The sequence below is a fragment of the Lutjanus erythropterus genome, chromosome 2, assembly GCF_056507025.1.
Source record: "Lutjanus erythropterus isolate fLutEry1 chromosome 2, fLutEry1.hap2, whole genome shotgun sequence".
NCBI classification, from domain to species: domain Eukaryota; kingdom Metazoa; phylum Chordata; class Actinopteri; order Lutjaniformes; family Lutjanidae; genus Lutjanus; species Lutjanus erythropterus.
This window is the reverse complement of record NC_139318.1, coordinates 33,851,052-33,865,838: the sequence shown is the minus strand read 5'-3', so window position 1 is coordinate 33,865,838 and position 14,787 is coordinate 33,851,052. Positions and strand designations below refer to the sequence as shown.

General features: G+C 39.5%; 1 protein-coding gene across 1 annotated transcript in view; it reads right to left on the bottom strand.

Annotated features, from left to right (window-relative positions):
- Positions 1 to 14,787, bottom strand: part of cdh22 (cadherin 22) — a 113,006-nt gene that overhangs the window by 74,618 nt on the left and 23,601 nt on the right. The window contains exon 3 of the mRNA XM_084737797.1: positions 211 to 330. Within this exon, the coding sequence (XP_084593923.1) occupies positions 211 to 330 (120 nt within the window). The remainder of the gene's footprint in view (positions 1 to 210; positions 331 to 14,787) is intronic.

The following is a 14,787-nucleotide window of genomic DNA, read 5'->3' as shown; positions in this document are numbered from 1 at the left end:
TGGCTAAACTTTAGAAAATTGCTTGTCTTTGGCCAATTGATTTTATGTTTTTGGCCACAAATCTTGATTGATCTGGGAATTATGGTCTCTGAGCTTTAGATTGCTTAAGGTATTGTAGAAAAAAAAAGGAGCTTGAGAAAATCTTATGAGAAGAAAAACACAGCAGGTGTAGGTGTTGAGCACTGAATGTGTGGTCTTTATCGTTCTTACCTGTGTGCCTGTCAACGGTGAAAATTTTTTCTCCATCCAGCACGCTGTACACCACTCTGGCGCTGCTGCCATACGTAGGATCATCAGCATCTGAAGCAGTAACCTTCATAACCGACGTTCCTGATGAAAAATGAAAGAAAGACAACATAATGTAAAAATAAAGACTGCTGAGCGAGGATGCCAGTGGGAAAACTTAAGAGACTTTAGCTGGAACTTTATTAAGTTAGTGTATACTGTATACAGAAGGACACATGTATGTGCATGTGTAAAACTCTGGTAATTCTATCTTTGTGAGGACCAGTATGTGTTTCAGACTTGAGAGTGAGGACATTTGTACAAAAGTAGGATGTGTTTTTTTTGTGAAACTGTGGTTTGGGGAACAACAGGGGTCTTTATGGGTTGTAGAGGGTCCAGAACAAAAGGATGAATAGAATATTTTAACTTTCATTATATTTTTTAGAAGTTGCAACAAGGAAAGAAACAACAAATGGGTCAGAAACCTACTTGCCCAAAGTCAGTTTTTACTTGCCCCTATAGAAATTGTTTAATATATAAGCAGTATAAATAAATAACAACAAAGAAACCAGTAATGGTGATCCATTTTATGAGTACCTGACTTGCATCACTGTTCATGTTTCATACAAGGCCCTGTGATAGGTGGCTCTCTTAACTGCTGTCAGCTGTTCTTACGGCATGCCATTGACATTTTTCTGAAAGCTGACATACCTTGAGTGCCATGCTCTCAAAGTTGTGAAAAACTGCACAATACATAGTTTCGCCCACATCTTATAACATAACCCTGTTTTCAGGATAACTGAAATGCTTTCATGTGTTCAGCTCACTTTGTCCATATCTGCCGTCACTTTCTTGCAAGTGCCTCTCAACAGGAAGGGAGATGGCTTCCTATGTAATATAGTGATCCAAGTTTGATCATTGATTGACTGTGAAGACTGTTTATTATTAATAATTTTTCTGTTATTTCTAATTCCTAGGATGTCAAGTAAAACATCCCAAATGATGAGAATCACAGGCAGAGGGCAGGCCGTTTGCAGATACAGCACCCACTGAACACTTCTAGTGGGTCATAAGTTATGACTGAAAAGGATTATGTTTCTGAGTCTGTACAGTTTTTTTTTTTTTTTTTTAGAAAGATGCAGCATATTATGCCTTTAAGACTGAACCTCAAATGGGGAGTCTGTGGTGTAATGTGCATCTATTGTTCTGTCCTTGACATGAGAAAGTTTGGGAACCCCTGGGCCGAGGAACGCATCCCATCAGTTTGGGGCACTGATAAGTATAGCATCAGTAATGCTTCTGTGAATTTATGTGCCCACCTGCGTGTGTGTTGATGCGTACTTGTCTGTGATTATATTTGGGAGAGGCAGGTTAATACATTTGGGTACCGCTGCACCAGGTAGCTATTTCATCTCTATGCACATAATTTTCCAAACAAATTTTTTGATGTTTCAAATTACCTTTTCACTACACACCGCTCGGAGTTGTTTGCCTCATCGGCACAGAAGTTGCGCTCAGAGATGAAAGGAAACATGGAGTCATAAAGTCAACATTATAGCTTCAAAGACTGTTAGAAGCTCAAGAAATCTACAACAAACAATTACTCGTGATTACCAGCACTTAGGCAGAGAATACAGTCATTTCCACTTGAAGACTTTAAATTTGTATTTGGGGAGCAACAGTGTTTAAGTCATTATTTCCCACTCAGTGTAGTATATTTGTCAACAGTGTGCATACACAAGCCTCTGGCAGCAAACACACTGGTGCATCTCTCCATTTAGTCACACATTTTAGTCAAAGCTCAGCCCAAAGCCTATAAAACTTTAAGGTTCCTCATTATTAGGTTAAGAAACAACAATATAAGGGCCTTTTAGCACATGAGCAAACTTTTTTTTCTTTCTATAAATAACTTCACATACAGGAAAAGGAAAATAAAAAGGGGAGATATTCCTAGGTGCCATAGGTCCTCAAGGACAAGGAGTCAGTCTTTGTCTCCATCCCTCTGGCCAGTGCTATGGGTAATTACTGACAGCTGGTGTTGTCCACCAAAGGTCATCGCTGTAGCCTTTCTCAGAGCCCTGTCATGCTACTGTCCAGCCACATAATGGCCGTATGCTAATGATGCTAATTAGCGGGAAGTGTCAGAGCACTGTTTGTTTCCTGTCATCCAAGGGAGCTCTTAAGGGGGAAAGAGGGAGGGAGAGGCTAGTGGATTATCATTAAAGCCACCCGGCTATTAAATCAGACACTTCAGATCACTATCTCGGGGCTGTCACCTATAGCACTCTTTTGTTCTCCATATGTGTAGATGCGAGCTCACCGGTTTGCATGCTAACACATTAGGGACGTCATGATTCTCCAAATCCATGATTTAGATCTGACTTTCAATTTTAGGGTCATGATTTAATTTGATATTCCAATTTAACCTTTTTTTTAGCACTTTGTTTGCTGTTGTTAGATTAGCAAGTGTGGGTTTGTTAAAATCAACTGATCATTGGTTTTATGCCCTAACAACTGTCCGTCACATTTTTAAATTCTTCTTTAAAAAGATCTATATAGCATAAAGTCCATATGGCAGCAATGTTAAAGGAGAAATCTATTATATATTTATTATAATTTATCATAAAATGTCCAATCTGAGATTAAGGAGACATGCTAGATTGAAATCCTTGTTACTCTGAAAGCACTACAAACACAGTGTCCTTTGAAAATTCTATTCTCTATTCTATTCTATTGTTTTAGTTTGCCCACTTCATTAATTTGAGTTCAAATCAATGCCAAATGTTTGCTGAATGACTAAGTATCTGTTTATGAGTCATAAAAAAATCATTACTAATCTTTTAGAAGGAATAGATGTTTATAATGGTTAAACTGAGCAGTATGTCAATGGAGTCTGGCAGGTAGAGAGGCAGGCAGTCACTGAACTCCAACTCCAGAGTGTGTATCTTCAGAGCAGCGGGCTGAGCTTTACATCAACAGACAGTTATAAACAGCTAATCAACTTACAGTGTAGGACTTGTCGTTGCTTGTTATTGTCACATTACCGTGTTGCACTCATTTTTCACTCCTGCAGTGTTCCTGCATACTGCCTGAGCTTTGAGTCTGAGGAGGAGGGAGAAACAACTCACTTCAACCGTTAATCAAATATTAGATAGGATTTTGACTTATTTAACACACAGTCTATGGCGCCAGCTCACTGCGTCTACTGCAGTACATAAAACTTATACCCACAATGGATACATATTGCATCTTTAATGATTACATCTATCAATTAATCTGTGTTAAGAATTTCAATTAAAAATGTATCAGGGGACAATATATATTTTGTGTACCGTCTCTCCAGAGCTCACAAGATTTCTCTCAGCCAAATTGTTGCCATTCATATGTGAATACAAACAGACACCTCATTTCATTATTCTGCTCCTTCACATTATTTGTGCTTCAAGAATGAATGTTTCATATAACTAGACTGCAGCTAGAATTGATTTTACTGAGAAAAGATGTGTGTTTTGCATCTCATTATTACAATTGATTAACTGGTTATTGATTGTTAATGTGTTCAACTATCGGATGAGAAAATGCACAAAATCTGCATCCCCGCTATACGGGATCAAGTGTTATATAATGGCCGATAAGCTACACTGTGTCATCTTTGAAGTGTTTTTTTTTTTTTTTCTCCAGCCATGTGGGAAAAAAAGAGAGGAAAAAAATACTGGGAGAGCTGCCAATTCTGACTTTGAATTTGATTCTCGAAATTAAAAGCTCATTTCAATCCATTTCAATTCAATCTTTAAATTGTGACACCCTCATAACACATAGCACATGATGCAACAGTCTACGGTCTATGACACAAGTGAAACAAATGAGGGTGCTATTTTGCAGCTATTCTGAACTATGTGGTGATGTGACAAATTAGCTCAATATCCTCAGAAACAATTGGTGTGAAACACAAAAATGGATGAATGGATCAGTGTTCCTCCAGTCTGCGCAACGCCAAAGAATCATGAATTCTGGTGCTGTCAACAATCTTGTGTGGTTTGTCAGTTAAATCCGGATATATTGAAGCTCCCAGTGGATTCAATGCAGTGCATATTAACTAGGACAGGATGAGCTTTTAATTCAAATTCTGAGTCGTATCATGCAGTCATTACCTCGTCCAAATATGCAAAAGTACACACCAGCCTGATCCTTGGAAGATCAAGATATGCTGCATCCCAGTTGGAGGATGAGTGAGATATCTTTCTTATCATATGGAAACATAAGGCTATATAGAAGTTAGGCATTTCCATTATTGGCAACAGGCAGGGGTCTGTTAATTCTGCCTACCTGGTTGGCCCTACTGCTGTGGGTCCAACAAAGCCATTTTCATCCATGGGATTACTCCCTTATCTTAATTTTCCCCAGGTAACAATCAGTTTGAAGCTCAGCTGTTTCTGGGTACTGGCTGGCAGCAACGTCAGATGGCTTGGAAGAACTATATAAATGCAAATGCTTCTTTATTGTGTTTATATTAAAAAGAGAAGTGAAGCAGTGAGTTTGGCACTTGGGTTCTTATTAAAGCTCTGGCTTGCATCAGTGTTTTCAGTGGGAGAAGTCATTACTTACAGTATCTGTTGGCATGATTGGTGTCTCACTTAAGCAGATTCTACTGTTGATGGACTCGTGGGAATTCAATAAAAATTATTGACTTTCTCAGATTCGAATGTAATGCATATTGCAGTAATAGGAGAAGTATGTCTAATGGAGAGAAGCTCCAGATATTCATTAGCTAAAGTTGTTTTTCTCTCACCAACTTAAAACTTCAATCACAAATTGCTCTCAGATGAGACAGCATGCACTGTAGCAATAATAATTTTAATTACCAAAATATTCAGGTTTGTCTCCCTTTATTCCCCCTCATGGGCACATTTGCTTGGGCTGAGTTTGTTTGGTTTGGTTATACAACAAAACTTTCTGCTTCATATTCTCCATGTACCCATGCAATAACACCACTAATGAAATTGAATGACAGTCAATTGTACCTTGTGTTATTACTTTGGTTTTTTCAACCTTAAGCAGAAACTTAACATTTACAAATATTATTTTGCAAACACCTAATGACTGTTGTGCTCATCCTGCTGCATTGCGCTCTTAAAAATAAGGGTTCCAAAAGGGTTCTTCCTGAAGGGCTGAGGTTCTACCTAGAAAATATTTGCTTCTGAAGAACGCCCTTTTGAAGAAAGGGTTCATCGGGGGCTCCACTAAAAAAAAGAAAAAACATTTTAATCCAAAGAACCCATGCTGGAAGAGAAGTCAAGGTTTCTCTGTAGCACAATATAAAAGGGTTCCCAGTGGATGGATTGTAGATAAAACCATGGAATATAAAAGGGTTCATGGTAAAACCCCATGGTGAGTTCTAAATAGAACCCTTAGAATTCTCATACAACCTGGGTGGGTTCTTGTCTAGTAGGTGAAACGATTATCGATGGATGTTTCCATCTGAAACCATTACATCATTGAAGGGTTCTCCTTCAGAACTAGGGGGTTCTGGGTGAAACCTTACACAGATGGATATGCTGGGATCTAGATAACACTTTAAGAAAGGCTTGAGAGTGATTCAAAAATGGTTCTGGGACAAGCTGAAGAACTTTTTTTATGCTTCTACAGGTATGGTTTCAGGTCCATGGAAACTACTCATCTCGAACAAACAATGGCGGCTCCTGAAAAGGTTAGCGTAGATACTGTGATAATATCAGTTGTATCAGAAACAAAATGAAATTAAAATTATTTCTTTATTGAAAGAAGAGCAAAGAAAAGCATGGAAGGCTTTTATTGATAGAAAAGATATTTTTTCTCTTCTTCCGACCGGCTTTGGTTTGGGTTTGGTGAGCTGATCTGATTGGTTGAAGTCAGTCCATGTTAGACGTGACAGATGTCTCATCCAATCACCTGCCAAGCGGTTTTTACGAAAATGTCCGTCCTTTTCCAAATAGTCTCTATGGACGGCTTCCCAGATGGTTCTGTGTAACAAACCATCTGGTGTGTCAGGTTAAGCCAGCTTGTGACACGAATAAATATTTAGTCACCTCGCTCAGGGGAATATTCGGACAGAATCAGACATTGTGGCGAAAACGTCAGGCGTGTCATTCATTTGAAGTAGCGCACGTTGACTGAAGCACTGCGACCTGCAGCAAAAAAGCTGAAAAATGGAAAACGAAACGCAACCTGACGTCACACTGTGGTAACCACTTCAGCCGGAAACAGACACTCTCTACAGTCAGCCTAAAATATTGCTGAAAACGGGTGCTATCCAGGTGGACTTCACGGACAATGGTACTTGCAGCTGTGTCCATTTATTTTGTGTACCCGGCTTTGACGTCTGAGTCTGGCTTGCAGTCTGTGTTGCAAAATAGCGCTACAGAGATGCTTCATTGTGTTTTGAGAGAGTGCACAGCTGTGGTCAAACTAGAGACTGAATGAGAAGAGGGAGCAGTGAGGAAGCCGGTGACTCAGAGTAATAAACGTTATTTATCATTTGTTTTCACAGCGGTTATGTTTTTAAAACAAATAAGCCCAATAAGCACACAGAAACACCCACACACACCCCACGCCGCTAATGCTAATGGCTGCCATGCCTGATTCTGTCTGAACACAGCCTTCAGTGCCTCGCTATTTACATAGTTGATCTCGCCATCAAAACAATATTAAAAGAAAAAAGTCAGCATTGTGCTAATGACCATATGCTAATTCCCACATGTAACAACTGATTTTTCTCCATAAATAATGAGGTAATGTGAAAACAAATTATAATCTTGCTGTTTCCAGAGCATTCACCAGAGCGTTCATGAGAACAACACCGCTTAGCAAATGTTTCTCCCAGTGACTTGCCTCAGAATGGAGGACTAGACGGGGTTACAAGATCTCATTGCCATGCAACTATAATGAGCAAATCGTTTTGTTATTCATTTAATCCTCTAGCAGAGCAAAGTGCCTCGGACATAATTAAAGTTGAATGGCAGCTATTTATTTCACATTATTTACCATTTATATTTAAAAGTTGATATTAATATAATTATATTATTATAGTATGATAACTCCCCTTCACGGCAATAAAAATCCCACCAGGTACTTGAGTTTAACTGCTAATTAAATACAGTAAATAACCTCCAGTTACAATAATGATTGTTAGCTTAGAAGCAATTCCTTTCTGTTTAATAGTATGTTTCTCAATGGGACACATGATAGCTCTGGCAATACTGTAACACCGTCATGGTGGGAAGAACACAAAGGAAGGAAGAGTCATCGCAAAATAATAACATAGTAATACAGTATGTGTTGCAAATGATATTTAAGCAGTGTACAATACCCCTTAAAGGATAATGTAAATAATATTCAGATGACACCTAACTCCGGGGCCATCTGTGGTGAAATGGAGTAAGGAGTAGGGTTGTTTTTGGGGCGTGGATTCGGTGGAGGGTGGGCGACGATGGCTATATAGTTAGATTTATGCATGAGTTTGGTTTAATGGCATCAACACAGGCTGTCGGAATGGCTTCCCACACCATTTCAGCACTCTGGGAGAGATGGTTCAATTACTGTGAGGGGAGCTGGAGGAGTGCGCCACGTGTGAGACACTAGACTGACAGCTATTTAAGAGGCAGCCTCGTAAAAGAGATTTGTGCCTATCTCAGCTGGTGCCGTACTGGTGCGAGCTTCAGTGGAGGGGTCTAACGGCTGCAGCACTGAGCCTCTTTCTCGCTCCGTCCCGCCTTAATCTGCAGGACTGAGTGCTCCCCGCCCGCATTATGGATCATTTAGTAAAGCCATAAAAGCTGAGGTGTTTTCACATGAAAAGTTATTTCTTCACTACTTCTACTGTGATTCATTCCTCTCTCATCCACATAAATGCCCCAGGAGAGAGAGGTGGGGAGAGAATGGAGGGTGAGAGAGAATGAAGTATAAGGAGAAGAAAAATCTGCCATGTCATAAAAGCCAATGGCCTGCTTACATTGATCCTCTACGAGATCTCTACAAGGATTTAGGAATATTTTTCATCTCCGCTGACAGGGATTGTAAATCTAATCTTTGTTAGCCTTTGAATTTGTGTCTTTGAATAGATGGGATCATTATTTGTTTTGTAGACAACACTGTGGTTAAAACTTCTCATACTTTAAGCATTTGTCTCCAGACAAACAATGTCAAAAAGATGTCACCTGTAGATTAAACATTAAGTTACATAAACTTTTCTGTTTAAAACCTTTCTATACTTTCAAAAAAGTTAGGCTAAAAATGTTTGAATACGCCCCTGTTTCTGTAGGGCAGGGACCGCATTTATAAAATGGTTCTTAGATTTATGGTGCATTTCAATTGAACTGGAAAGTCAGAAAATCTGACCTCCCAGTTCAACATGGAAATTTCAACTGGAATTCCAACTGAAGTTGCATTTCCAACTCAGAAAGTTGGAGGAACCTCACAAATCCTGCCCCTGAAATCCAAGATGGTTGCTCCACCAATCAGCAGTTGTGAAAGCTGTCATGATATACTGTTTAATAGCATTTCTGTCTTTTGTGCCTCATTAAATTCACATATTCATAATGCCCAACTAAAATTATGAGAACGTGTTGCTGCAGTGTTTATATGCACAAAACAATGTGAAATGTACTGTTATCAATCAAACAAAGGTTTTCATGGAGGGCTTTATCTTTGTTTTCTAACTTGTTCTCATCCCAACTTGTCACATACAGACAATTTGTCACTGCCCCTGGGCGTCTGACACGGAGGCAAGAGGTGATTAATGCTGTGAAAACACCGCAGTTTAGGAACAAAAACCACTTGGTTAGGTCCTATGAAGGATAAGACCATGTTTGGGGTTACGATAACAACATTACATTAAGTACGTCATGTGAGGTCACTGAAGCAGTTCATGACACCAAAATCACATGACAAAAGTCATATAACATTGTATACCTCACAACATTTTGGTTTAACACGGGACACAAACCCAGTCTCCGGACTCTTGGGTGAAAGTCCTGTGCTGAGCCATCTGTCCACCCCGCCTCCACCATGTGTGGACTTTTCCCCTTTTAATACTACATCAACAGCCCCGGGGCATCTTATACAGCCACGGATGAGTTTACACTGAATTTACCTGAAAAGCCTGGCGTGTCAGTTTCAGCAGTGAACGGGTACACACCACGGTGCTGAGGGCTGTTGACGATTTGTCAGTATGTGACAGGTTGGGAGTGAGACCAGGCTGAAACGCAGTCAACTCAAGAGTGATGTCATTTCCAACTCTGACTTCTGACATATGAGGTAATGGAACGCAGCATTATACTTGAACTTAGTCTTCAGATACTTTTCGACAGTGATACTGAGCGTTAAAAAAAAAAAAACTTGTTTATGCAATAACCCATTTGTAACTTAGACACCTGGGATCAAAATGTTTTAGTCAGGATTAGCTGTGAAGCAGAAGAGAAAATCAAACTTTTTGGAAGACAACATCATCGATTGTAGAGGAGACTGAAGCCAAGCAACATGTATTATACAGTGGACTAAACAGTGGGCTGACAAACAAGCCAAACATTTAATTCCTATACATTTTTTATAACTTAATGCACAAGCTTCGGAGCAAATGTGTCTGAAACTGCGATACAAAATCACTTACAGCAGGTCTATAATTCACTGAGAGAGAAGAACATTTGCTCGTCAAAGTCAGTACGTGTTTTTTCTACATCAATCATAACTAATTCCTTTTCAAAATTTTTGTCATAGACACAGTGTATTCCTTGCACTGAAACTGAAGACAGTGTCCACGCTTCTCTGCTTGATTGCATCTCTTCAATAATGAAGAAGTGAGAGCAGTAATCAATTTCACAATTGCGAATTTATATCGTGCCGCTGTTGTCGCACACATCTTCCATGCCTCCTCCTACACTGAATCACACGCTCTCTCTCCCTCTCCATGTCCCCTCCCCAACGTACACACTGATTCATACACATGACCACACGCACAGATCAGCCAAAATCAATTATGTCAAGCCCCGTGGTTGAGCACATAATGGTGGATGTTACTGGTCATATACATAAAGGTGGTTGGCAGAGAATATTGATTGTAAGTTACTCCTGCCTTGTCGCATTGCTCTCTCCTGTGATCCTGCTTCTCCAAATGTCTCATCTTCTGTTAGCATGACAGGCCCCGGCTGTCCTAATGGTGACTGCAGCAATTTGCAGCCTCCTGGGCAACCACTCTGGACCACAGCAACGGGAAGGGTGATTATTACTTTAATCCCCTTGTGGAGTTCTCACATTACATACAAAAGGAGTGGGGAATTTATCTCTCCTGCTGAATATACAGGGGGCGAGAACATGAAAGAAGGACAGAGAGAGAGCTGGAGGTCAAAGGAAAAAGAAAGAGAATCAAAGTAAATAAGACGTGTTTCTTGTTTTGATTGATATGTCCGCAAATGAATCGCTAAATGTTACTTATTTCATTTTTTTTTGTATTAAGTTCATGGTTCAAAGCTACGATTTCCTGTATGTCCACAGGTCACTTCCCGAAGGAATATCAAAGATGCTTTATGTAAGAAGATAACACATTACAAGCTGTGCCAGTGGTGTACACATTATGTGGATCAAAAAAGCAAAACACTAGTTACAGCACAAATTCAGTGTTTGCGCCTTATTTTGCTGTTTGTGTTCCTCTGATAGCTGAATATGGTCAATGTTATTTTTAGAGCTCATATGTTGCCAGATCTTGCAAATGAAACAGAGATTTGTCTGTCTGAAAAATGACATTTTAGAGTCAGAATGACCGGATCATATGTGGTTTGTAAAAAATTTTCTGTATCTCTTTTGGTGATTATAGGGCAAAAGATTCAGGACCTGCTGCTATGCTCCTAAAGAAGCAGAGCCGTGGCCAGCCACACTCGAAACAGAGAGAAGAAATAACAATTTATGAAAAATAAATAAGTTTTTATTCCTTATTTTGGCGAGTGCTATTATACGTGCCAATCACTCCAAAAGCCGATTCTCGTTCCCTTGTATAAAACACTGTAAGAACCTCTCTAGCATAATTTCTGGAGGCACCCCTCGAGCATTATATTTTAATGTGCTGTCAAAGTCAGACAAAGTAAAGTAAAGAGTGAGGAAGTCTGTGTGTGTAGGAAGTGGGGTGGATTGTTGGGTCAAACAAACACAAGACTTTCACAAAGGAAAGTGATGCTCGTGTCCCATGAGCAACCAAAAGTCAGTGCTGACTTCTTTTAAAGTTGTGTAATGTACAGAACTGATGTACACAATTGATGTTTGCAACAAAGAGGACTTTCACGCAGGACGCTGGTGTTCCTGTCTCATGTGAAACCAAGTGTCAAGAATGATCTAATTTCAATAACATATACAACTTACATATACGACTGATGTAGGCAACTGACGCAATTAAACATACAACATACCGACAAAACATATGCAACTACACATATGTAACTAACATACTTGTTTTAACACAAACCATCATCTTTTCCTAAACCTAACCAAGTACTTTTGTTGCCTAAACCTAACCAAGTAGTGTCACCTATTCTCATCCCAGCTCATCTGTTACTGATGTTTTGTCATCGCCCTTTGGCATCTTATACGAATGCACAAGGTACCCTTTAGCGACTGTATGAAATGCATCTAGAAAACCTTTTTAACATGTGGTTAATGTTGTGAATTGCAGTTATGTGTCAAGTTTGGAAGGAGAATCGGTGGGTAGTTTTTTACGCTTAAACCTAACCAAGTAGTTTTTGTGCAAATTTGATGCTACAGGGCCACCTACAGCATCACAGTTTTTGTCGTCAAGCTGTCGTATTTGACGAGATGGGAGCAAAAAGGTGCTGACCACAAACACCCTTCAATGCCAGTTATTCTGTATATTTTGCGTGCAAGTCTGACATCTATGTTATGCTATTGTACACACTGATGGATAGGGCAATGACCTTCACAAGTATAATAAGTACATTCCACACGGCTTCTCCTATGGTGCTCTGTGTGTTTTCAGTGTTGTCAGTCTGTATGCCTCACTTCAGGCCAGGAAGCCAGGAAGCACCTGGCTGCTACATATCTTTTGTTGTAGCAAATCTGCACACATACAGATACTGCAGATACCGCGCTGTAGTCACGATATCCTCAAATATAAGGTGCATGATACTAGAAATCAATGCAGTTTCTATTAAAATAAGCACTTAGTCCGAAGACAAGCCGCTACTTAAATTATAATGATACGTAAAACTGTATATGGTGTTTGACATTTAGCGAGATAACATTTCTTGAGGTATGGAGAAAGGCAAGAAAGCCCCGGACTGACATTTGTTTAGCAGATAAAAGTGCAGGACATGTCTTAAAACGTATCTCTGTTGTTGTGTCTGTTGATTCAAAATAGGATAAACGTCAGTTCAAGGCTACCATGGGTGCTACTTTGAACTGTTGTTCTTTGTGTTTGGCAATTCTACACTGCATCAGCCTGTGCCATTAGTAGATAATAGCTGAGGATAGTGGTCAGCTTAATGTCTGTTATCAGACTGCTATTTGCCTGCCTGTTGTTCTTTGGACACTGTGCACTGACTTGTCAGTCAGTGTTACCTGAGGTTAGAGGCTACAGCGCAGACGTCGTGTCGCGCCACATCTCTGCCACTCAGAGGTCCTGAGGTCCTCTCTAATGGAACCACATCAATCACAGGATTAGATCCGTGGAAACTTCTCACCCTGTTGTGATTCCAGCATCAAGAGCTGCCTCTCCCAGCCACATTTCCACCCAAGTCCCTTGTTGTCACAAAGCCTTTGAATGGTAGGAAAAGATGTCTGCTTTGGTGACTAAATGGTTTCAGTGGTGCTACTTACTCAGTCAGCTCACATAAAGACTGCCAAAAAGAAAAAAAAAACAGATTGGTGGATGTCTTAGTATGCATGTTGTAACACGGTGTAATACCGATTTCAAATTGGAAAAGGCCTGTCTTTATTACTTCAATATTAGCTGGGCGTGTGGAGCATGTGCATTAGCTTGGGGTGCCGCTATGTCACTGCCAATAATGTCTCTGCAGTATGTGTGCTAGATATTGTTTCTAAAGCTCAGTCTCTCCAACGCTTGACTGTTGAAGATGCCGAACTATACGACTATGTACTATTGTGGGTAACATAACAGTTTGACATTACTTTAGCCTGTGGGGTTTTTAAAAAAAAAGTTTTTAGGCCTAGCTCAAAGCTACATCAATATTTAAGCACTCACTATGGCTGGGGAAAATCAAAGAAAAAAGAGATGGACTGAACTCAAATATTCATGACCAGGCTTTCTAAAATATAAACATTAGCCCAACAAGTCATCGTATGTGAGCCACCATGGTTAACAACATGAAAAAGTTCATACGAAAAGTTAAATTCAGAGCCCAAACTCGTATGATCACTCTGATTAGTGCTATGGCTGCAATCAGTGCTTGAGGCAACACAAAATGTGAGAGAAATATTTACTCATCTCTGTTTAATTATACACTTATTCATCACAGTGCCTCAATAGGAATGGCCATTACATTTATTTAAATACATACACACACTAAAGCACAAAATGTGCCATTTCATTTGTCTCCAAGCGAACAAGACATTTACAATACATATTATCATTACACAACAATTGTATTATTTTCAGTTAGTTTGTTTTGCAATCTTGAAAGAACAATTTTAAAGACAAATCCCACCAGTCTCAATCACTTCTCAGGCATCTGTAAGCTTTGCCGCAAACAAAAAATTCAGGCTGAATATTACTTTGGGAAAAGCTTCACTAAGAGGAAAAATAATCCCATACTTGGTAAACAAAGATACATAAGGAACAGAACGCTAATTTAGGATAAAAAACTAAATAATTATAAAACTTAAGTGGAAGGAATGCAACAGAGGAGAAACAGAATGAGCAAACAACACAATTATCTTATGAATAAGAAAATCCTAAAAGACCTATCATACTCAGATCTGAATGTTTTAAATAATAAGAAATCTGAAAAATACATAGGATCTTGTAAGAAGAGAAAAATATAAGTTTTTTGGTAAAAAACAAAAAAAGCAAAAATCACCAGGGAAACTCACGTTGTCTCATCAGGAAATAAATAATGATTTTCAAAGGTTCTAATACAACTTATATTAAAGAAAACACAGTCCAAATTAGAAGAACATCAGCTCTGTTTATCTGCTCAGTCTCAACAAAGACCAAGGGCCCTATCTTATGCTGATCAAAACAAAAGTGGAAAGCGTGAGGCGCAGCGGATTTAATATATTCAAAGTGTGGCCAAATCCACTTTTGCCATCTTGCGCCAGGGGTGCAGGGGTATCCTGGCTGTGGCCAAGTAATTTGATTAATTCAGAGGCGAGTTCAGGCCAAGCATGCAATTAACCAATCAGAAAGTCGGCTCTCGTCACCTTTAAGAAGCAGGTGTGCCAGGAGCACAAGCGGCGGCAGCATGATGGTGGATTCACCAGGAGGACACAAAGAGAAAAGATTTTTAAAGCGAGGAGACAGATCTCCTGGTTCGAGAGGTTAAAGTATGAGAGCGCGCAATATATGGA